This window comes from Taudactylus pleione, unplaced genomic scaffold (assembly GCF_031769625.1).
Source record: "Taudactylus pleione unplaced genomic scaffold, aTauple2 ptg000245l, whole genome shotgun sequence".
NCBI classification, from domain to species: Eukaryota; Metazoa; Chordata; class Amphibia; order Anura; family Myobatrachidae; genus Taudactylus; species Taudactylus pleione.
In genome coordinates this window covers 578,160-603,397 of record NW_028284647.1, presented here as the reverse complement: position 1 = coordinate 603,397, position 25,238 = coordinate 578,160, and the positions used below count along the sequence as shown (strand labels likewise).

At 50.5% G+C, this 25,238-nt stretch overlaps 2 protein-coding genes across 3 annotated transcripts; both read right to left on the bottom strand.

Annotated features, from left to right (window-relative positions):
• Positions 1 to 7,122: 7,122 nt before the first annotated feature.
• CREBZF (CREB/ATF bZIP transcription factor) lies at positions 7,123 to 11,652 on the bottom strand. Of its 2 annotated transcripts, XM_088479795.1 has the most exons (3): positions 10,639 to 11,652; positions 10,083 to 10,157; positions 7,125 to 8,990 (listed from the first exon to the last, which is right to left on the bottom strand). In XM_088479795.1, the coding sequence occupies exons 1-2, from the start codon at positions 11,553 to 11,555 to the stop codon at positions 10,142 to 10,144; spliced, it is 933 nt and encodes a 310-aa protein (XP_088335921.1). In that variant the 5' UTR covers positions 11,556 to 11,652; the 3' UTR covers positions 7,125 to 8,990; positions 10,083 to 10,141. The 2 variants fall into 2 exon arrangements, with proteins under 2 accessions (XP_088335922.1, XP_088335921.1); XM_088479796.1 differs by having other exon boundaries at positions 7,123 to 8,990; positions 10,083 to 11,652.
• Positions 11,653 to 15,085: 3,433 nt separating this feature from the next.
• On the bottom strand, positions 15,086 to 17,589 carry LOC148516598 (tripartite motif-containing protein 6-like). The gene is made up of 3 exons (XM_088479777.1): positions 17,491 to 17,589; positions 16,830 to 17,393; positions 15,086 to 15,130 (listed from the first exon to the last, which is right to left on the bottom strand). Exons 1-3 carry the CDS (start codon positions 17,587 to 17,589, stop codon positions 15,086 to 15,088), a joined length of 708 nt encoding a protein of 235 aa, XP_088335903.1.
• Positions 17,590 to 25,238: the final 7,649 nt, after the last annotated feature.

Here is a 25,238-nt window from a genome sequence, read left to right as displayed (position 1 = left end):
AGTGCGAAGCACCGCTCTGTCCTGATGAAAAATCAGAAAAGGGGGACGACAAGAAAGCGCCCCCAAATCTGAAACCCTCCTGGCAGAAGCAATTGCCAAGAGGAAAACAGTTTTAAAAGTTAGCCACTTGAGCTCCACTGACTCCAAGGGCTCAAAAGGAGGACCCTGTAAGGCCCTAAGAACCACCGCCAAATCCCACGGGGCCACAGGTGGCACAAAGGGAGGCTGGATTCTCAAAACACCCTGGAAAAAGGTGTGTACGTCCGGCATAGCAGCGATCCTGCGCTGGAACCACACCGACAGACCAGACACGTGTACCTTCAGTGAAGAAAGACGTAATCCTAAGTCCAAACCGGACTGAAGGAAAGCCAGAATACGCGAAACTCGGAACACCTGGGAATCATAGTTTCTGGCCTCGCACCACTGAAAGTAAGTGTGCCACACTCTGTGATAGATCCTCGCGGAAGTAGGCTTGCGCGCCCTCAGCATGGTGGTAATAACGGAGCTAGAAAAGCCCCGAGACCTCAGGACGGCTGTCTCAAGAGCCACGCCGTCAAAGATAGTCGACCCAGATCCGGGTGAAGACAGGGCCCCTGAGACAACAGGTCCCGCCGTTGAGGTAGGAGGTACGGAGCGTCGATGGACAGGCTCCGCAGATCGGAGTACCACGGCCTTCTGGGCCACGCTGGGGCCACCAGGATCAGTGTGCCTCCGTCCTGTTTGAACTTGCGCAGGACCCGAGGCAGCAGAGATATCGGAGGGAACAAGTAAGCCAGTTGAAACAGCCATTTCACCGACAGCGCGTCTATCAGACTTGCGCCTGCGTCCCTTGTCCTTGACCCGTACACAGGCAGCTTGTGATTGTAACGGGACGCCATCAGGTCCAGCTCTGGCAGCCCCCACTTGTCCACGAGTAGTTGGAATACCTCTGGATGAAGCGACCATTCCCCGGGATGCACATCGTAACGGCTGAGGAAGTCTGCCTCCCAATTGAGGACTCCTGGGATGAAAACTGCCGAGAGAGCTGGAAGATAGCGCTCCGCCCAAGCCAGGACGCGGGACACCTCCGACATCGCAGCTCGACTGCGAGTCCCTCCCTGGTGATTGATGTACGCCACCGTGGTGGCGTTGTCTGACTGCACCTGAACGGCCCTTCCGTGAAGAGCGGTGCCGGACGACTGCAGGGCTCTGTATACTGCCCGCAGTTCCAGGATGTTGATGGGAAGAATCGCTTCCTCCGCCGACCAACGACCCTGAAGTGACAAGGAGCCTGTCACCGCCCCCCAACCCCGGAGACTGGCATCTGTCGTGAGCAGAACCCATTCCGGGATCCAAAAGGGGCGCCCCTCCAGGAGATGCGCTGTCTGCAGCCACCAGGCTAGGGACAGACGCACCTCCGAGGACAACACCAGCATCTGAGAGCGGATCCTGTGTGGCAATCCGTTCCATTCTGAAAGAATCAGCCCCTGCAGGGGCCTGGAATGGAACTGGGCAAACTCCACCATGTCGAATGCCGACACCATGGACCCCAAAACTCTCATCGCTGAGTGCACCGACACTCTGCCACTGCTCAGACAACTGTGAATCCGCAGCTGTAAGGAGGAGACCTTCTCTGGAGTCAGAAAAATCCGTTGCTGACGAGAGTCCAGCAGGGCCCCCAAATGAACCATCCGTTGTGATGGGATGAGGGAGGATTTCTTCCAGTTGATCAACCAGCCGTGCGCCTGTAGACAAGCGACCGTCAGGTGGAGATGCTGGATCAGTACCTCCGGGGAGCTTGCCAGCAAGAGGAGGTCGTCTAGATACGGTAGCAACCGTATCCCCTGGCTCCGAAGGTGAGCCGCCATGACCGCCATCACCTTGGTAAATACCCTTGGTGCCGTGGAGAGACCAAAGGGTAGAGCCCTGAATTGGTAGTGGAGAATAGCAAACCGCAGAAACCTTTGGTGCGATGTTGCTATAGGCACATGGAGGTAGGCGTCCTGGATATCCAGGGAGACCATATAATCCCCCGGTTCCATCGCCAGTATGATGGAACGCAAAGTTTCCATCCTGAATTTGGGAACCCTGAGAAACCTGTTCAGGGACTTCAAATTGAGGATGGGGCGATGAGAGCCATTGGGTTTCTGCACCAGAAACAGCGTAGAGTAATACCCCATCCCACGTTGAGACTGTGGTACGGGTATAATGACCCCCGCCGTCAGCAAGGCCTCTATGGCTTCCTGAACCTGCAAGGCCTTGGTTTTGTCCTGAGAAGGACTTGTGCAAAAAAACTGGCAAGGCGGCCTGTGCCGAAAAGACAGGGCGTACCCCTGGGAGACCACTTCTCGCACCCAGGCATCCGTGGTGGTATTGTGCCAGCACTGGGCGAATTGAAGAAGTCGGCCTCCCACTCTGGGGTCCCCCAGAGGGAGGCCCGTCCCATCACGCAGAAGGCTTATCTTCTGGCTTGGAAGAAGGGCGCCTAGCACTCCAGGCTTGCTTCTTTGGCTTTGTGGCGGTCTTGGGTGCGGACTGCCTCGGGAAGGACTGACCCTTTGCCTTGCCCTGAACCCGAAAGGAACGAAACGCCGAGCTCCGGACCTTAGCAGGTGTAGTAGCTGAAGGGAGGAAGGCTGACTTGGATTTTGCCAGGGTATCTACTATTTTGTCCAGGTCCGGACCAAATAGTAATTCCCCATTAAAAGGTAAGGCCTCCAAGCCTTTCTTTGAATCCGCGTCTGCTCTCCAAGACCGCAACCACAAGGATCTACGAGCAGACACTGCTGCCGCCGAAACCCTAGAGGTCAACAGGCTAGCATCCAAAGATGCTTCTCCAATGTAGGAGGCGGCATCTCTCATCTGTCCTAACAACGCCCCCTGGACGTCCGGAGATTCATCCGTAAACGTGTCCTCCAAGGCGTTGGCCCACCCCTCAATGGCCTTGGCCACCCAGGAGATGGCCATGGACGGCCGGGCTACAGCCCCTGAGAGAGAATAAATAGACTTTAGACAAGTCTCCACCTTCCTGTCCATAGGATCCTTCAGCGAGGATATAGACGGCAATGGCAAAGTAGCACTCCTGATGAGGCGTGTTACATGGGAATCGACTGCAGGCGGAGTTTCCCATTTCTTACAATGCGCTTCCGGGAATGGATAATTGGACGCCAAGCGTTTCTGTGGCAGGAAACGCTTACTGGGCGTCTGCCAGGCCACCGCCATGTGATCAGTCAACTGATCAGACAAGGGGAACGCTGTAGAAGTAACCTTAGCTTTTTTAAAACTAGGATACCTTGACTTGGGAGCGGGTGCCTCATCCTCAATCAGAAGAATAGCCCGCACCGCCTTAACCAGAGCCCGCACATTGATGGAAGACTTAGTGTCTACCTCCTGGACTGAGGCATCTGAGGCTGAGTCATCCTGTACCTCACCATCATCCGAGAACCCCTCAGAATCCGAAAGATGCGCAGCCTGTGCCATGACTGAGCGTTTAGACGCCCTGGAGGGCACGTCACTGCGCAACATCGACTGAAAAGCCGAAGATGCTGCCGCCAAATCTTGGACAGTGTGGGAAAGCGCATCCACCCAGGGTGGAGGAGCTGTCACAGGAGCCTGAAACGGCACCACAGCCGGCTGTGCCACAGGGGTGGACTGAATATACATTGGCAACCCCGCATAGGGACCAACAGGCTGAGACCCCGGGGGAGTCTGCAATAATTGTGGGACACCCGGGGAATGGGGGATGGCAGGCTGGGGCAACGCCCTAGTAGGGGCGGCAGTCGGGACCGACAGACGGTCCGCGATGGACACCAGCACCTGGGAAAACATCGCCCATGGTGGCTCCTGCGAAATGGGAGGTTTAGACGTACCAGGGACCGCCTGGCACCGTCCGCACAGGCCGTCCTGTGACAAATCCTCCCTATCCACTCCTGCAGAACAGCGCCTGCAGGAGAACAATGCTGGAGCCCCGGAGTGCTCAATCTCCTCCTCAGACATGACTTAGGAAGAAAACGTGCGCACTCACCAGTGTGCTGAACAACAGCCCACAATATGGTACTGTGTAGCACACAACTGTATGTGACGGACCTCACAAATACGTGATCTATATAGGTGAGGTCAGTAGAAACACCCTTCCCCCGCACACCTGTAGGGCTTGTAGGAGAAGGAAAGGGATAGGTACAGGCTGACAGTAAGTAGAAAAAAGACACAGACAGGCAGCACTAGCAAAAGTCACATACCATGCAGGAAGATATACTCACTGCACCTTTCCACTACAATCAACCTCCCAGATTCAGTGTCTGGGAGGGCTATAGTGCTGTGTACACTGTCCTTCTGCAGGGGAGAGGTACACAGGGGGACCGGTCCGCGTGCTCCCTGAGAGTATCCACGCTGCCAGTAAGAAAATGGCCGCTGGAGACCTCAGAGGAGGAGTGGCCGAGTATCTGCAGCTCAGCGACGCCAGACTCCGAGCTGAAAGGCGCGCTGAGCTGAGGGGAGGAGCCGCTAGACAGGGAAGGCTTCCTCCCCTGGCTAGCATATTAACCCCCGGGTTGCCGGCATCCCGCTTGCCGCGATATTAACCCTGGTGGTCTAGTGGTCTGGCGGGGTATACCTCCGCTGGAGGGGGGGCCCGCCGCCACCGCTAGCGCCCCCGGTCTGTCCCCTAGACCGGGGGCATGGGACTGCATTTACAAGGAACCCGCGCACCGCCGCTAATCAGCGGTGCGCGGCTTACCTGATCTCCCCGGCGTCTTCCGGCAGCAGTCCCGGGGGAAGCCAGAGTCCGGCTAGTACAGACTCTGGCTTCCCCCGCCGCGATCCCCAGTTCAGTGCTGGCGTCGCGGCGCCAGCAGGGAGAAGGAGCGGCAGCGTGGGCGTCTGTACAGACAGCCCAGCGCTGCTGCTCTAGAGAAAAAACTAATAGTAAAAAATAAATAAATTTAACTAAGTTCAATAAAAAATTAAAAGCTTTAGGGGGCTGCTCCTGCAGCCCACCCCGCAGGGTGACCCGACTCCGGCCGGGCACCATCTAAAACTGAGGTGCCTGTGGCTCGGGGGCGGGGTATAGGGGAGGTTGGACCCAAGTGCATCCTGGGAGCAGCTAAAAGCTTTAACTCCGTGGTGCCCGAGGATCCAGGATCCAGCTATACCCCAAGGTCACCCTGTGGACCCCTATGGACCCTGAAGTAGAAATTTCCAGGATTAGACCCTTTCTCACCCAGGATGCCACTAAAAACCTCATCCACTCACTGGTCATCTCCAGATTGGACTACTGTAACCTTCTCCTAGCTGGCCTCCCAGTCTCTCTCCACTACAAGCGGTCCTCGCTGCTGCTCGGCTCATCTTCCTCTCCAGACGTTCTACATCTGCTCCCCTTCCCCTTCAGATGCCAATTCAAGGTTCTTGCACTCGCCTACAAAGCTCTCACCAAATCCTCTCCCACATACATTTCTGACCTACTCTCCTGTCAGTCTACTTCGCTCAACGAATGCATGCCGCCTCTCTTGCCAACTGATTACTTCCTCCCACCTCCAAGATTTTGCCCGCGCTGCTACCCACCTTTGGAACTCTCCCTCTCCACCTCACTGCATATTTTCAAACGGGCTCTTAAGACCCACTACTTCATCAAGGCCTTCCAGCCCTCATCCTAACCAACCTCATGCTCTTTCCTCCCTATCTTCCCCTTCTGTGTCACGCCTGTCTGTCTGCCCCTCCCCTTTAGACTATAAGCTCTCACGCGCCGGGACCTCTTCCCTCATGTGCTTCTCCTTACACTTTCTGCTACTCCTTACTCCTCATAAGGGCACCTAACATCTCTGCCAACTCCCTGCTGCTTATTGTGAGTGTTTAATCACTATTGCAGCAATGTATATAATATCCTTCACTGGAATGTACTGTAAGTTACTTGTGGTTTTTTTTGTTCACTTATTAGTTTAATGTACTATGTAAGGCACGGCAGAACACTTGTGGCGCCATATAAATAAAGGATAATAATAGGTCCATAATGTACCATACAGGTATATTGGAAATGTCACACTCTTCTAGCTGTATTTTCACTATTGTTATTATTATATGATACAGTGCAAATAAGAAATGTAAGAATGTATACATGATGGGTATCCTAAGCCTACCAAATGAATGGTAACAAAATGCAAGTGTAACAAAATGTATATAATTAGTTCTTATATCTAAATGTGTATAAAAAAATAAATATGCAACCAGTGTAGGCAGGATAGTGCAGAGACCTCTAATACAGGTTTCAGGCACTGAATAAAATGGAGCTAAGGTGTTGTGAAGACTGCACCAGAGGTAACACGATCCTTACATTCTCACAGTCACCTCCAATTCACCTACAACACATTACCTGGTTCAGCAACTACCTCCGCCAGGCCTTCTGAATGAACAAATATACCAGGCTGATGTTTATATACAGGTTAATCAGCTTCTTTAATCCCACCTAGTAGAACGGTGAGAGTCTGGTGCTCTGAATAACCATCATTTGTCCTTACCTGTAAAACAGAAGTTTGAAAGTACACGAGTTGAACTGAACAGCTGTCAGCGTTGCAGGTCTAATGCTGGCCATACACCAGACCAACTTTCCTCCAACTAGTTGGAAGGAAACTCAGTTAATGCATGGGAGCGAATGACAATCAGTAATTTAGTCCCAAACACCAGAAAACACAAAAAAGGTCATTCAGGCAAGTTGGTTTAACCCGTTTGATTTAAGACAAAAAAAAAACCCAACCTGGTCTGAAAAGCAGCTTTTGTCCGTTTTACGGTGTTTGGGAGCAAATTGCTGATTGTCATTTGCTCCCGTGCATTACCGGATTTTCATTCCAACCAACTAGTTGGGAGGAAAATTGGTCTGGTGTATGGCCAGCTTTACAGCTGCAGCAGTTTGTTCTGTCAGCTTTATCAATCGTTCTATGCAGCTCGTGTTCTTGTAAACGTCTCCCGCCTTTGAGGTCTGATATTACAACCAAACTGCAGGGACCCCAGGCAACAGAACTAGCCCTTTAAATCAATATGTGCATATTACATTACCTGCAAATGTAGCACAGGAGGTGCACACTTTATTACTACCACTGAAGTGTGTATAAGTGCCTTTGTTTAATTATGTTAGGTCACCACTAACAGCAGGGTAGCACCATTCATACATATGGTAAATAAGGGTGTGTAGATCGCATTCTTCTATATCCCATTGCTTATAGATTGATATTTTAGAAAGATAAAGCACTACACATTTCTCTACACTGTAGATGTGACACGCCAGTCAATTGCCCTCACGCAATCTACTGATACCACCTTGCGTACAAGACACGGGCGCTGGGGGTGGAGCTGTTTGAAGAAAAGAGGAAAGATTAATAGATTATGATTTCACATTTCATTTCCATTACCCCATGTAAAGCTTCAATTAACCCCACAATTATTTGTAAGAAATTGCAACACACATTTTGCAGCAATTAGTTTATTACAGAACCTGCTCATACTACAGGCAGACTAGTATAGAAGATATTATGTAATCCAAATAACAGCCTGAACAATAATATCTACCATTATGGAACAAGGTAGCTAGGTTTTATAGAGGTGCTGCATTGGTTCCAAAATTATGTACAAGATTCAAGTATTCCAAAATAATCAAGTGTTTGTTACATACAGAAAGTAATATATTAACATGTTAACTACACAACCTCATTCGCATTTCAATTACAGTGAATCCCAGAGAAACAAAAGGAACACACAATGCATAAGATTGATTTTAGACCACTGGTTCTCAACTCCAGTCCCCAAGTACCATCAACAGGTCATGTTTTGTGGATTCCTTTAATCATGCACAGGTGGGAATCTATTTTGCTGGGTCAGTAATTATCGCTTCTGCTTCCACAGAAACCCTCAAAACATGACCTGTTGGGAAATTAGTTAGGGTAGAGAACCACTGGCTTAGACAAAGCTAATGAGACTTAGGAAAAATGTACTCCTACCCATAACAGCGCATCAGAATTTTGCTTTAATTTTCTAAAAAGCACTCGAGACCTTTACGTATTACTACAGGTAACCATGCATTGTCCCTGTCCTGTGCATGTGTTTTCAGATTGTGCAGGGCTTAAGTTTAAAAGCAGATTAAGTATATATATTAAATAAGATTCTGCCTAAAACACAAACCCATCTACATATATTTGTTTTAGATTATAGCAAATGCAAATCTGGTAGTGGGATTCATGGACCCCTTTCAGATGTACTTAAAACCACAGTTTTTGTGGAGTATAACAAACCAATAACTTCCCTTACTACCCAACTTAATTATAATCTAATCATACTATTCATAGGGGCGAAAAAAAATAAAGACTTGAAGCAGTCCCCTATTAGAAGCTGACGGGAAGCCTCCCATCACAGCTGTACTGCAAAAAATACCGCCAGCAATTATTAGTCCTTCGGCAAAGTCATTCAGTAAGACCTAGGGACCATGTGCGGCTCACCATAATGCACCCCCTGCCTCTTTTCTAAGCCCATTCAACATTTTAGTCCACTATCTCCCTACTGATCTATTCTTTACCCCCACCCCTAAATCCTTCCCACACAAAAAAAAAAAAAATACAATCCCGGGTCATCACATGTCCTGATCACTTATTTTAGCATGGGTAGACTCCCTTTGAGCTCTTGTAAATTAGTTTGTATGCAATTATACATGCATTCATTTGTATGTTCGTTTGACCTTGGAAATAAAACAGATTTTACAGTGTGTGGGGCTGATTCTGGCAATATAATTAGCCAGTAATAAATCTGCTTTTATACCCAAGCCCCACAGAAAACAAGACCTTGAGCTTCCCTCATACACCCCACAAACCTCCCATATTCCAAACACCTTTACATAAGCGCACATAAGGTAAGATAAAAAAAAAAGCCCCGGCATTACCTCCGCTCTCCTCATGTACCATACTACCTTTTATTACAAAGCAGGATATGTGGTCAGTAGCAGGTCCCGGATCTTCTGCCCCATACAGCTGAATCCACTTTAGCATAAAAAAAAACAAGGATGCTAAATACACATACTCATCGGAGAGAAGCGAGATTTCATAAGGTCTGTATTCTACCGATTCACTTTAAATCCTTTGTATAGAGGAGTCATAAAATCAATGAGTGACTGCAGGGAATGTTACACAATGCATCACAGGCTTTGTGCCACAACATGTGGCTATACAGCTTTCTCTAGTCAACAAAGTGAACACCTGGGCAGGTAAGTAAGGTGTAAACTTATTACGTAACTCACCAAATGTATTCAAAATAAGAAGCTATAGGATGAGTGTAGCCAAGATTTAGTGAATCAATGCATACAAATTGCTGCATCTATCATACCTTCTGAAATCTCACTTTACAAACAATTTTAATCATTATACAAATGTATTCTACATGTCGCCCCTTTAAAAATGGTCTCAATTGAACGCTCTCTAGAGTAGTGACATGACTTATTAGAGACCGCCACATTAATGCGCACGACAAGTACCAGCCTGGGGGCACGAATGTTTCTTGTGAGCACACACTTTGGGCTTCTGTGCGAGACCAACAATGAGCTAGATCAGTGATGTCAAACTATGGCCCTTCAGCTTTTGTGGGACTACATATCCCAGCATGCCCTGCCACAGTTTTAGCATGCGCTAATAGCTAAACTGTGGCACTGCATGCTGGGATGTGTAGTTCCACTGCAGCTGGAGGGCTCCAGTGACACCACTGAGCTAGATCATGCTTTTGTTGGAAAAGGTGATTAGAAAAAGAAGCCATTAGACAAAAGCCTTCGCTGTTTTAAAGTAACAGGGATACTACAGGCATAGAGGCCATCTCCGAACTAAACAGCTTTTTGGCAATTTTGTAAACGTATAAACTGCACAAGGGTGAGGGTAATGGGGGAAGGTGTTCCTCACACATTGCTTTTCAGGTTGGAAAGATACACCTGACATACAGCATGATGTAAATATACAATGAGAACTATTTGCAATGACTTCAGTATTTATATATGGGATTAAATATTACTGGAGATGAACAGAAAAAGTCTGTCCACCTTAATATGCAAGGCTAGTTCTGCATTAGGTAATGACTGAGATCCTTACCAGGTTGCGAGGCGAAAAAGGACTGCTCTGTAACTCCTGCAACGGAGCAAGCCGACAATTCACCTAAAAAAGAAACTGTCAAGAGAGGTTTACTAGTATGGTATAATGGAGGCAGATACAGATGTCATGCAGTTGCCAGTCAAAGCGATACACAGTTCTAGTCAGGTTAACCATCCAACTATAATAAACCACAGGTAAATTCAATAGCAGTCACCTAGATGCCCTCCCCCGGCTGACCGCCAGACCCACCACTCATAATGACATGGAGCAGAACATAGCATATGTCACTGGGATTGCTCACGACATATTACAGAACCATCATCGTGCAGTTCTAAGGAATCTGTGGCTCTGCAGCTGCTTTGGAACTACAAATCAGGCTGAGACAACATTCTGGTACTTGTGGTCCCACAGCAGCAGCGGCCCACTATGCTCATGGCTGGGGGGGTCCCATAGGGCACTCAATACCCAGTACACCAGCAAGTAACGAGTGTCTATCGCTGGGGTCTGTCCACAGATGTCCAGCACACACAAAGTCAGAGCAGTTACTTGACCCTACATTTTGGCTGCAGACGATGCCATCCTGGCACAGGCCGGGCAGAACTCCACCGATACCTTCTCCTTGTCCACATGCAGGCAGACTCCTCCGCCAGGGGGCGGCGCTCCTTCCTCCGGCTCCTCCTCCTCTGCCCTGGGCAGCGCGTAGTCGTGGTCGGCCGGCCGCGGTGGGCGGGGCGTGAGAAAAAGTGACGTTGACATGCGGACCCCGCCCAGGCCGGTCAGGCGCCCCAGCAGCTGGCAGAGGGCGGTGTCGTTGGCCAGCACCGCCCTCAGGTAGCGCGACTCCTCCTCCAGCTCGCGCACCCGGGCGCCCAGGGACTCCCGCTCGCGCTCCAGCCGCGCGTTCTCCCCGGCCAGCCGCACCGCCCGGCCCTCCAGCCCGCTGACGTACTCCTTCCGGCGCAGGCGGTTCAGGCGGGCGGCCAGGGCATTCCGGTTGCTGGGGCCGCCGCGGCGGCGTCTGTCGGTCTGGTCTGTGGTGGTGGTGGGATGCGAGGAGGCGGCCATCTTGCTGGTGGGACGTGGGGCAGCGGCGGCCATCTTGTCTGTGGGGTGCGAGGCCGCCATGTTTGGCGTGGAAGCGTCGGCCCCCGTGCTGCTAGGCCGCGCGTCCCCGCAGCCGACCAGGTGCTGCAGGAGGTCTGCCAGTGCGGGGTCCTCGGGGAGCTCATCGTCCTCCTCCCACCAGCAGCCGCCGGTCTCATCTACAGTCAGCAGCTCGTCCAGCTCCGGCAGTGACGTCCCCTCGCAGCAGGATGGGGCCCAGTCACTGATCATGGCGGTCTGAGGAGGCGAGAGCTCTTCCTCGGCCGGTGCGGCTCGGTTCCTCCTCCTCCTCACCTTCCTGCGGGCATTGTTGCTGCTGCTGGCCGCCCCCGCTGCTGGCTGTGGCCGCTCTCTCAACCGGTGCCTCATGGTGGTTGTGTCAATACTGTCGGACCCGCAGTAACTCTGAGCAACGCTGTGATGGCGTCTGACCCCGCCCTTCCTCTGAGACTCACCAACTTCCAGTTTCCGGTGCCGCCGCGGTCACGTGATCGGCCCGCCCCTGTCACTCGTTCCCTTCCCTCCCGCCACTTTCCAGTCAGCCTATCAGCAGCAGCCTGAGCCCGCCACCTAACGTCATAGGTAGTGGTACATATAGTACTGCGGCTTCTTGTCTGCTGCCGTTGTGTGTACACACCAGTGGTGTTAAACTCGGGCCCTTTAGCTTTTGTGGGACTGCATATCCCAGCATGCCCTGCCACAGTTTTAGCATGGCCTAATAGCAAAACTGTGGCACTGCATTCTGGGATGTGTAGTTCCACTGCATCTGGAGGGCCCGAGTTTGACACCACTGGTGTACACTGACAGCTGGTGGAGGTTACAGTAGTCGTGTCCTATCAGTGTACGTACTGATAGCACTGCTTGAAACATACATAACATGAAGCACATACATGTTTCCTATCGCCCTCCCCGCACACTGCCGTTATCTTTGGTGTTGATGTAACTGCGAATGAAGGGAGGGATTCATTACCGATCGCAAGTGCGAATACGCACGCAATAATAGGCTGAATGTTGCGTTCTGCGCATGCGTATGCATCGCGGTGCGCAAACAGGCCACTGCAGTCGGGACTGCGATCTCAGACTACGCATAGTGATTGACAGGAAATGCCGTTTGTAGGGGGGGGTCAGTTGGTGAAATGCAGGCATGACGGTGCGTTTGTAGAGCGTTGCGGGGGCGTGCATAAATTATACACTGCGATGCCCTGCGCAGCCTGAGTACTCATAGCGTGCGTGGAAGATAGCTGAGTAAGGTCAGGGCTTGTGTGCAAGCGTGCGTGAGGCTGCGATGGTTCCGCCGGCTTGCTAAGTAATTACGGATGTGTGGGAGGTAAGGCGGGGGTCCTTATGTAGTGCTGCGGCGGCGTCATAGCCATCGCAATGGATTACCATACTATCGCAGTGAGACTGCGTGCGTAATTGCAGCTGCGATGGCAATAGCGATCCGTCGTGAATCAGACACTAAATCCATAATACATTACAGTAGTAATGAGGTGAATGTAAAAACAAGTGATGCACAAAGCACATTCACCTGTTGGGACAATTGTAGTTCTAAACTACTATTACAAATATTTATACAGTATTATCACAGAGTAGTATCCACAGTATACAGATATATCTTTATAGAGAGAGAAAGATTAAATATATTAGCAAAACAGACCTGCACTCCACATTTAAATCATGTCACCTGCCTAGGAGCCCTCGTGATAATTGGATCCAAATAGATAATTCTTAAGTGCACTAAGCACTGTCAGCCCCAAAAAGTAATGAACACTAGGCCAGATTCAGACCCGCTCTTGAGCGAAGGACGCTCGCAAGCGGGTCGATGTTGGCCGAATGCGCATGCGCACGACGGAGGGAGCTCCGTCGTGCGCATGCGCGAGACCCAGCGAGCGACAAGGAATATGTCGCTCGGGGTCTCGCACCAAAGGGGGCGTGCCGTCGATGGTGACTGACAGCACGCCTCCTTTGGTGGGCGTGCCGGGGGCGTGGCTGCCAGACGGAGGCGTTCCCATGGGAACGCCTACCGTCTGAGTCCGGCCCCACTGACATCACTAGTGATGTCAGTGGGAGTGATTTTGGCTCTGATAGAGCCAAAATCACTCCAGGGCTTGCGGCAGTTAGACCCTACCGCAGGGTCTCGTCGCAAGCCCGATGGTCTTGACCATCGCGACCATCATCTTGGACGCTCGCATAAGCTGTGGGTGGTAACCCACAGCTATGCGAGCGTCCAAGAGGCCGCTCCATTTTTAGGGAGGAGGGCCCTGATTCAGAGCGAGCGCTCTGGTCAGAGCGTTCAGCTCTGAATCAGGCCCACTGCACATAAGTGGAAAATAAGCCTAAAATAATAACTTTTTGATAGGTGCTTTGCTTATATAAATGAGACACGAGCTATAATATTATATGACATTTCAATTTCATGTGCTATTAAAATCACATGGCCTATCATCACGTGACCCATGGATTGCCTGGCATACTCCATTACAATTTTATGGACATAACAAATGACCAAATGATAGCAGAGTAATCTGATAATGTACAAAACATGAATCCAGATCAGTACAACCATATCCTGAAGCAGTGAAGCACCACTGAGGCTATAGCTATCACCAGCAGTGAGGTTGATTTTTTTCATTGTATAACCACACTAACCCGTAGAGCAGGGGTTCCCAACCACGGTCCTCAAGGCACACTAACAGTCCAGGTTTTAAGGATAGCCATAGTTGAGCACAGGTGACTTAATTAGTACCTCCGTTTTTTTTATTTAACCATCTGTGCTAAAGCATGGATATCACTAAAACCAGGACTGTTAGTGTGCCTTGAGGACCGAGGTTGGGAATTACTGCCGTAGAGAGACTGCCCCCGCATAAGAGGCAGGCTTGTCTACCCTTCCGCTTTTAGCGGGAGCCTCCCGATTTTTAATGTAGCATCCCGCAGCCCCGAAAATTATAACTCATCTCCCGGTTTCTGAAACTGGAAATTCTGGGGGCGGGGCATGCACGTGACGTCATGTAACGTAAAAGCCGGCCACTGCGGGGATGTGGATAGCGGTGGGCGGCCAGCCTAGATGCAAATCACACAGGCACACTAATGGCGGCATCGGCGGCGGGGATGGCCACCATGGGTCACCGGTGCAGGCCAAGGATTCAGGAGTGCAGTGCTAGTGCCCGGGACCGCCTCCTCCTGCACCCAGCTCACGCTCCAGCCAGTTGCAGTCGTGCTGGGAGAGTGATTACAGAGGACGGACGGACGGACGGAGGAGCCGACGCCGGAGCTGCATGACACTGTGAGTGTTGTTCGGAGCTCACTCTAGCAGCTCCTACTAAATGTATTGATTGCAATGCCGCTGGAGGGGAGGGGAGGATCTTTTCATGTGAATACCTGTGTGGGAATCTATTCTTGAGAAAGTGGGGAGGGAATCTATGTGAAAGTGGGAAGGGGATCTATTCATGTGAATGTGGGGAGGGGATCTATTCAGGTGAATGTGTGTGTATGGAGGGATCTGTGAATGTGGGGTGGGGGGATGGAAGCGATGCTGTCATAATACCGAAGGTCGAGATGCCGGTGCTTAGAATGCTGGCACTGGAATACCAACACCTGTCAGAATCCTGGCACTGGCATCCTGAAGGTAAGTACTTGGACTGGGTGGAGGTTAGGGCTAGGCACTAAGGGGGGAGGGTTAGGTTGCGGGAGGTTAGGTATAGGCAATAGGAGGATATGCTAGGTTTAGGCAGTGGGGAGGGTTAAGCCGCGTATCTACATAGCGATTTAAACAAGCGATTGCACAATAACGTCGTTATCGTGCAATCGCTTGCAAATCGCGCAGGTTTTGATTGGAAACGACCAGCGATGCGCGCGCCCGCTGCTCGTTTCCGACATCTATCATTGCCCGTACATGCTGGTCAACCTGAGGATCTCGTCAGCATGTACGGGGATGATGGATGTGCCTAAAGTAAACGAGAGAACGCTCAGTGTAGGCGCATCAAAGACAATGTCGTAATCGTGCTGTCGTTTCCATGTCTTTTAGTGGATACGCACCTTTAGGGAGGGGAGGTTTTAGGATACTGACCAACAAGGTGGCAGTATCCTAACCCTGTCGGGAAGCTGGCATCGGAATTCTGACTGCCGGCATCCCGTACCCAACCCGAAATGGATCTATTAATATGAATGTGACAGGAGGAGATCGGGTATTAATTGCAGGGCAGAGATATATTAATATCAGTGGGGGAGCTAGGGTGTCAGCTTATAGGAAGATGTGTTATTATATGATCATTTGTGCCAGAATGGGATTGAAATCCCGTCCGTCAGGATGCCACTGGTCAGAATACCATCAGCAGCATCCCGACACCCATAGGAACTAAAGGTAAGTCTCCCACTAACCCCTACCCTAACACTCCCTCCCCGGTGCCTAACCCTAATCTACCCCCCTAGTGCCCAAGCCTAACCTGCTCAGAGCGTACGGCTCTGAATGAGGGCCATTGTTTCCTTTCTTTACAGCTGTGATTATATCAGACTCTGTATTACCCGCTGGGATTACATCCTGAGGTCTGTCAGTAGATTCCTGCACATAGATCCCTTTCTTTATACCGGTTATTATATCATATAATGTGTGTAATGTCTCTGAGACGTGACCCACATCCAGCTCTCCTACACCAGGGACCTGGTTATCATGTCTCTCTCTGTCCTCACCATCACACCAGTCACCTGTATCTGGTTCCTGTAAGACAGTCACTGGATCAGACATGTTACACAGCTCCTCAATGTGACGCATCTTCCTGGACAGCTCGTCCCTCTTTATTTCCAGCTGCTGGATCAGATTAGAGACTGAGGGGCCTATTCATTAAACGTAAAAATTCAATGGAGATAATTAGCTTTAGAACTTTCATGGAGTTCTAGCTAATTATAGGTGAAATTCATCATTCCACCTCTCCATAAGTATCTATTCCGAAAAGCTGTCATTTTTGCGATGACAGCTTTTCGGGAAATAGATACTTTTCCCTCTCTACACTACCTTATCGCGTCTGGAAACAGTGCTGCACATGCGCTGTTACATCTGTAAAACCAGCGCATGCGCAGCACTGCCAACAGATGCGGTAAGTTTCGAACCACCCCCCTCCCCCCTCCGCTCACCTTCCCCCCCCCCCCCGACTTACCTGTCCGCGCAGCAGCCTCCGGCTCCGTCCTGCTGGTCTGTCATGTGGTTTCCCTGCAGACCACATGACAGATTAGAAAAAAAAAAAATTTTTTTTTCTTTTTCTAAACTTTCTTGTGCTCTGCTGGGGAGCACACATGACAGACCAGCCTCCGGAGCCTGAGGACGGAGCAGAGCGCCGGAGGGACTCGTCGGGGGACCTGCACACGCTGATACAGGTAAGTGGATTCTGCTATTCGCCACCTCACAGTGGCGAATAGTAACTGCATCAAATTCCGAAAATTTATAATTTTCGGAATTTGATGAATACCATCATTTCCACATCCCCATACTAATGTATGGGGAGTGTGGAAATTAACGCAGGGGGACTTAGCAAGGAGATATCTGTGATATCTCCTGTGTTAAGTCTGTTCATGAATACCAAAATAACGTTAAGGAAAATGTCCTTAAAAACGTTATTTTAGTGTTGATGAATAGGCCCCTGAGAGTGAAACGCGCTCTTCCTGCTTGGAGACCTCACTCAGGACTCTCTTCTCCTGGTCTTTGAGCTGTCTTCTGATGTCTCTAAACAGGGCAGTGACTGTCTCTGTCACACCAGCTGCTTTTTCCTGATCATCTTTCCTACACTCCTCCAGGCTCTGGGCTCTTTTCTCAGCCTCCTCTCTCTTTATTGTCAGATTCTGAAGAATATTTATCAGTTTCTTCTTCTTCTCCTCAGAGGCCTCATCCAGCAACTCCACCTGGTGTCCCCGATGTTCTCCGGCCAAACTGCAGGACACACAGATACAGGCAGCGTCCTCAGTGCAGTAATACTCCAGGATCTTCTTATGGACGGAGCATTTCCTGGTCCCCAAGGCAGTGGTGGGATCAGATAAGACATGATCTGCTGACTTGCTGTCTACTCTCAGGTGTCTATCACACAGAGAAGCCTCACAGTGCAGACAGGATTTAACAGCAGGTACATGAGAGTCTACACAGTAAGTGCAGATGATCCCAGTCTCCTCCTGATCTGGCAGAGTAGACAGCGAACTCCCCACTATGTTACACAGAGGAATGTTCTGTATCAGTACAGGACGCTCCTTACATTCTGCTCTGCATTCAGGACAGGAATACTCCAGACCCCTCCTGTGTATCCAGCACTTGATGAATACAGACCCGGCAGAAGTTGTGTCCACAGCTCAGGGTTACTGGGTCTGTATAAATGTTCTGGCAGAGGGAACAGTCCAGCTCCTTTCTCAGATCAGCAGACGCCATCGCTGACAGCAGAGGAGAGAAATGAAACTGAAAGTCTGTGACGCTAGGAAACCACAGAGGATGGGGCTGGTGCAATTGATAAAGGTCATTTAACCTGCACAGCACTTATAGATTGCACACAGCTAGGCTAGTGTCATTAACCCCTTCACTGCTGAGTCTTTTCACTCCCACACCCATGACTGAGCCAACGTAAATATCAGTTTGTTTCTGCAGCGATCACACTAATCATACCTTATTCTTTGTGTGAATCTTTTCTCATTCCTCCTGGTATGGCAAAAGCTAATCTACCCATAGGGGCATATTCAAGTAGGTGCGACTTTACCAAAAGTTTTTCCCACAGGTGCGAGATTTTTGTTTTTCAATAGGGAGAGAGATTTATTTATTTTTTTAAGCACATTCAGAACAAGTCCAAATTGTAAAAAAATCTTTATTTTTAGGAAAAACTGTCGGGACTTCCTTCTGATCCCTCTGGATACCCCCCCCCCCCCCCATTAATCAATTGGAAGTTTTTAATTAGCTTAATTAATTCTGGCAGCGCTGTCCTCCTCCTCTGATTCGTCGACAAGTGGGAAGTCTTCCTCCATCTTCCCAGCATCTGCTGTGAGTGGTCCTGCTGGTGTATGTGTGTGTGTGTGGGGGGTGCTGGTGTATGTGTGTGTGGGGGGGTGCTGCTGGTGTATGTGTGTGGGGGTGGTGCTGCTAGTGTATATGTGTGTGGGGGGTGCTGGTGTATGTGTGTGGGGGGGTGCTGCTGGTGTATATGTGTGTGGGGGGTGCTGCTGGTGTATATGTGTGTGGGGGGTTGCTGCTGGTGTATATGTGTGTGGGGGGTGCTGCTGGTGTCTCTATGTGCAGGGGCGTATTTATAATGGGTGCAGGGTGTGCTGTACTGTGCACACGGGCCACTGGGTCCAGGGGGGCCCGCACCGCACACCTTGCATCCATATTATACTTACCTCTCTGGAGTCCCACGTTGCCACCGGTGTCAGCACTGTAAAAATGCCTGGAAAATGTCCACCGCTGCCATTTTCCTGCCCCTGTACTACCCATGCACAGTACAGGGAATATGACCAACCCGGCCATTTTTCTGGTGACCTGCACATGCGCTATAGACCCTGGGCACACTCTAATGCCCAGAGTCTATCCACACTGCCCTCGGTGCACTGCCGGGCGCCGGACTGAGAGGAGGGAGCCCATGACAGAGACTGCACACATGCCCCCTCCTCTCTTGAAACACCCCTGTGTATGTATGTGTGGGGTGCTGCTAGTATTTGTGTGTGGGGTGTGTGCTGCTGGTGTCTGTGTGTGGGTGGGGTGCTGCTGGTATCTGTGTGTGTGGGTGGGGTGCTGCTGGTATCTGTGTGTGGGGTGTGTGCTGCTGGTGTCTGTATGTATGTGGGGTGCTGCAGGTGTCTCTGTGTAAGGTACTGCTGGCGTGTGTGGGGTGCTGCTGGTGTCTGTTTGTATGTGGGGTGCTGCTGATGTGTTTGTATGTGGGGTGCTGCTGGTATCTGTTTATATGTGCGGTGCTGCTGGTGTCTGTGTGGATTGCTGTTGGTGTCTGTGTGGAGTGCTGCTGGTGTCTGTGTGGAGTGCTGGTGTCGTTTGTATGTGGGGTGCTGCTGGTGTCTGTTTGTGGGGTGCTGCTGGTGTCTGTGGGTATGTGGGGTGCTGCTGGTGTCTCTGCGTGTGTGGGGTGCTGCTGGTGTCTCTGTGTGTGTGGGGTGCTGCTGGTGTGTGACACCCCGCTGTGTGAGAACTGCTGTCAGTCAGTGTGTGTGAGCTGTCAGGTGTGTGTATGTAGGGGTGCTGCAGGTGCCTGTGTGTTGGGGGTGCTGCTGGTGTCTGTGCGTGGAGTGCTGCTGATGTGTGTGTGTCTGTGGGGGGGTGCTGCTTTTTTGTATGTGTGGGGTGCTGCTGGTGTCTGTGTGTGTGTGTGGAGTGCTGCTTGTGTGTGTGGGTTTGGTACTGCTGATGTGCTGCTGGTGTCTGTATGTATGTGGGGTGATGCTGGTGTCTGTGTGTGTAGGGTACTGCTGATGTGCTGCTGGTGTCTGTATGTATGTGGGGTGATGCTGGTGTCTGTGTGTGTAGGGTACTGCTGATGTGCTGCTGGTGTGTGACGCCCCACTGTGTGAGAACTGCTGTCAGTGTGTGTGAGCTGTCAGGTGTGTGTGGTGGGGTGCTGCAGGTGTCTGTGTGTGGGGGGTGCTACTGGTGTCTCTGTGGTACTGCTGATGTGTGTGTGGGGATGCCGCTAGTGTCTGTGGTGTGTGTGACCCCCAGCTGTGTGAGAACTGCTGTCAGTCAGTATGTGTGAGCTGTCAGGTGTGTGTGTGTGGTGGGGTGCTGCTGGTGTCGGTGTGACCCCCAGCTGCGTGAGAACTGCTGTCAGTCAGTGTGTGTGAGAGCTGTCAGGTGTGTGTGTGTGTGCGTGGGGGTGCTGCTGGTTGTCTGTGTACAGCAGGGATGGGGAACCTCCTGCCCAGGGGCGGTATAAGGCCCTCGGTATCATTTGGTCTGGCTCTCAGAGATTTTATCTGCTAGCCTCATTTAGCTAGCAGGGTGCCAAGAATGGCACCATGCAGCCAGAATCTATGCAGCAGTGCTACCTGAAGGATGCTTCAGACGGTCACACTGCTGCCCTTACAGCTCCCCGGAACATCCTCAGGATGCTCCAGGCATTGCTGTAATCACCGGCGATTGTGGCCCCGCCCCCATGTGACATGACACGCAGAGGGCATGGCCTAGACCAGGCCCGCAAATAATGTTATATATATCAAACTGGCCCTCGGCAGAAAAAAGGTTCCCCACCCCTGGTGTACAGTATGTGTGAGGTGCTGCTAGTGTAGCATTCTGGTGTTGTGTGGTGCTGTCTGTAACGTACCTGGTATCTTCTGTGCTTTCTACATTTACATCAGAGAGGACCCCCCAAATCCCAACACAATGAATGACACGAAAAATAAGACATTTTCGTTTTATTTTACTGGATCACTTCGATGATGGATCCTGAACCCCTCAAATAAAGGGTTAATCAAGATTGTACATTTTCACAACAATAAAATCTGCTATTTATGTTGTTACACTTAAAAAATACTTTCCCTAAAATAAAATCGGAAATATAGATGAACTCTGTTACGCTATGTAATTCTGGGTGCAAGGATCGTTTTTAAACTAGACAGGAATAAAGATGAAACACTTTGGTTATTCTTCCTATTTGGGGTTAGGTGTGGGGGGGGAGTTAGTTTTAGGGGACTTAGGGTTAGGCACCACCCCGGTAGTTTTAGGGTTAGGCACCCCTAAAGGAGGATTAGGGGGGAGAAGGGTAGGCTTAGGGTATTTACATGCTCTGTCGGGATCCTCCTCTGTTCGGCTTCCGGAGTCGGTATTTCATCCTGGCGGCTCAATACTGAGCTGAGGCCGGTTAGGTCTGTTTAATCCTAAATATGTATAATCATTACTATTGCCTCTGCAGACCTATCGCTGAGCTGTAAAATATGTCCTAAGCTCCTGGCTCCTAATAGGACTGCTCTCCTTAGTAAAATGTTCCTGAGGAAGCTATTTAGTGTACAGTGTACAGGCTGCGTGTGGCAAATACCAACCTCTCCTTAGCCCCTTCTCCTGTCATCTACAGCTGACTGCCTAGCTCCTGGACCTCCTCCAGGCTGTCACGGCTGGGGACTCAGTACTGGGTCACACCTCCTGATCGACCCTCTTCTGGGGAGCCATGCCTCCTCGATCCCCAGTCACTGTTGAGTGGGGCGGCTTGAGTGGGGCGTCCCTCCAACAAACTCTGGCCCTGATTCAGAGCCGGACGCTCTGAAAGAGCGCTCACTCTGAATCAGGGTGTTTTTTTTGTTTTTTTTTGAGCGGCCTCCTGGCCACTCGCATAGCTGTGGGTAGCCACCCACAGCTATTGCGAGCGGCCAGGATGATGGTCGCGATGGTCAAGACCATCGGGCTTGCGACGAGACCCTTGTGGTAGGGTCTCGTGGCCGCAAGCCCCAGAGAGCTTCTGGCTCTAATAGAGCCGGAAGCTCTCCCACTGACATCACTGGTGATGTCAGTGAGGGCCGCCCACAAACGGCAGGCGTTCGCATGGGAGCGCCTCCGTTTGTGAAGCCACGCCACGCCTCCAAAATGGTGCGAGCTGTCGATCAAAATCAACAGCCGCCCCCTTTTGAGACCAGGAGCGACGGAGCGCCCGTCGCTAGCAGGGTCTCACACATGCGCGCGTTGGAGCCGCACTCCGGTGTGCGCATGCGCAGTGGCCTAACAAGGAACCGCTCGCGAGTGCATAGCACTTGCGAGAGGGTCTGAATCAGGCCCTCTGGGCGGTGGGCTGGCTTAGGTGAATAGCAGGAATGCCTTTTTTGCCTCTGGGGTGCGATGGGTCTGCGGCTCTCCCTGATGCCACCTCCTTATCTCCCGGCTCAACAGAGGTCTCACCCGCGTGGCAACAGGAACAGCAGCTGCTGTAGCTGCCCAGCCACTATCACCAACGTAGCGGGCACAGTTAGGGGGCATTACACTAGTGTGTGTGGGGGGGAGGGGCTCCAAAATGTTCCATTAGGTGCAAAATACTCTGCTCCTGGACTTCCCTCTTAATTTATGTTTGCAGACACCTGACCTGAAACAACTGTTTCATTAATTACCTAGTTCAACACAGGTGACTGCAATTATACATTAGGTGGGAAATCCAGGAGCAGAGCATGTTGTACCTGTAACCGGATGGCTTCCAGCCTGGACTCCTGATCACAGGTTGGGGTTTCGATCCCCACTAGACCTTGGGGTATCAGGGATTCCCGCTCACTGTCAGTGACTGCCTGTCACTGACTCCGCCCACTGTGCTTTGGGCATGTAACTATGCTGCCACCACCAAACTCCTCCTATCGGCACTCGGAACCGCTTTCGAAAACCCAGGCTCCTACCTCGGTACCTGGAACCGCTTCTGCTGCGTATGCGTTTGACTAGCTGCGGCCACACCCCCTGATTGGTGTCGGCTGATTCCTCCTGATCCCTCGCAATGAACCATGTCTGCACAGTAGCTGGCAGAGGGCTTCAACTTGGAGACGCTGAGCTCTTACCCAGAACAGCCGGAGAACGGAATAGCATTTGGCGCAATTCTGTTGGTCGCAGGATTGAGATGCAATTGAAGTTAGGCAAGATGTTTATTGCTCAAAGTCTTAAAAAAGACTCAACCTTCCAAATGAAGGGGTACATTAGCATACAGGAATCTTATCAGCAGTTCTTCTCCTCAAATAATTTACAGGGTTGTCCACATACAGGGCTCACATGCCCTCTTTTTATATCATTCTTACACACAATATCACAGGGGGGTAAATCCGCCCTGTGTTCCTCTTAACCAATCATGCTTTCTCACATAATATAGATAACCACATCTTACATTTCAAAGGAGTCACCCAATTTCCTACTTTCTAATCTACCACCTAAACCTAAACACAAACTGATTTATCATACAGTATAACTGTCTCCTAAAATGTTGATATAACATTTCACAGGAAATAGTAAATGACATTCATCCTTCCCAATGGAACTATCTATCAGTTTGGCATTTCCAACCTTAACACATCTAGGGGCCTATTCATTAAACATTAAAATTCTCTGGAGATAATTAGCTTTAGAACTCTCATGGAGTTCTAGCTAATTATAGGTGGAATTCATCATTCCACCTCTCCATAAGTATCTATTCCGAAAAGCTGTCATTTTTGCGATGACAGCTTTTCGGGAAATAGATACTTTTCCCTGCCTACACTACCTTATCGCATCTGGAAACAGTGCTGCGCATGCGCTGTTACATCTGTAAAACCAGCGCATGCACAGCTCTGCCTACAGATGCGTTAAGTTTCGTACCCCCCCCACCCCCCTCCGCTCACCTTCCCCCCCCCGACTTACCTGTCCGCGCAGCAGCCTCCGGCTCCGTCCTGCTGGTCTGTCATGTGGTTTCCCAGCAGACCACATGACAGATTAGAAAAAATATATATATTTTTTTTCTTTTTCTAAACTTTCTTGTGCTCTGCTGGGGAGCACACATGACAGACCAGCCTCCGGAGCCTGAGGACGGAGCAGAGCGCCGGAGGGACTCGTCGGGGGACCTGCACACGCTGATACAGGTAAGTGGATTCTGCTATTCGCCACTTCACAGTGGCAAATAGTAACTGCATCAAAATCCGAAAATTGATAATTTTCGGAATTTGATGAATACCACAATTTCCACATCCCCATACTAATGTACTAATGTATGGGGAGTGTGGAAATTAACGCAGGGGAACTTAGCAAGGAGATATCTGTGATATCTCCTGTGTTAAGTCTGTTCATGAATACCAAAATAACGTTATTTAAGGAAAATGTCCTTAAAAACGTTATTTTAGTGTTGATGAATAGGCCCCTCAGTGACATCCAAAAGGGGCTTCTTAAAAACAAACAAATTGTCTTTTCAAAGGAAGTGCTGTACCTGAAGGGTTTGGCCATATGACACTATTCACACCTTCACACAGAAACCTTCCAGCCAGAGTTCGCTGACCACAACAGGTCTTTCTATTCAACAGACCTCCTGCTAGGAGATGACAATCAGCATCTAATTTCCTGCAGCCCCAGAAGCTTGTCATGTCGTATTCAGGCATATCCAAGAAGTGCATTTTCTTTACAAAATATACATGTAAAATCATACATTGTGAATACATTTCATGCCTGTGCACGGCCTCAGGCTTTGCACCCTGCAGCACTGGAGTCCAGGACCTGCTGTCCTGGCTCAGTGCTGCACATACCATGTTAAATGCGTTTTTTAAATGGGGCCGCAGCAAGAGGGTTAACCCCTTCAGTGCTGCAGTGGCCATTTTGTACATGTGTCGTCGAGCTCCAGCCACAGTACCTAATGGAACGAGTCATGTTGGAGGGTAGGCTGCTGGCAGGGACGTGCAGTCAGGGTAGACTGAGCCTCCCCTGTCATACTCCTGAGATTTTATATACACTTATGACCTGATTCAGACCTGCTCACTAAGGCGCGATCGCTCGCTCTGAGCGATTTTTCGCACATCTGCGCATGCGTATAATTCGCAATGCGCGTGCACAAGCCAATCGTTGCGATCTGATTTTGGTTGCTCGTAAGCCACTATCAGGTCGCTGCTTTGAGTGACAGATAGCGCCGTTTGTGGATGGTAACAGGGGAAGGTGCTTGTGAACGGGGGAGTGGATGTGCGAACGCAGGCGTGTCAGGCTGCCAAAACACAGTTTAAAGGGTGTACATAATTAGCAAAGTAGCGTCATTGTACACGCCACCTGCATGTATTTCAGCTAGCACTGATCACTGTGCTTGCGGCGGGTTAAGGCAACCCCAAGGGCTGCGAGCAGCTCTGATGGCTCACGATGGTCCCGATTAATTCTACATTTCCCGGAGATGACGTGTGTTGCGAGTGGCAAGGGGGCGTCTTTAGACACTTGCGGGCGCACTTTGTCATAGCTCGCTAAAACATAGTGGGCGTCCTTATGCGACGCAGTGCGAGCACTTCATTAAACTATCCGGCCCCTTATTGCTAGCGAGAGACTGCAACTTGTGAGCGGGTCTGAATGAGCTCCTTACTTTTCTAATCCGAGACTGTGATGCACAGTAGTTTCCAGAAGGTGGCACA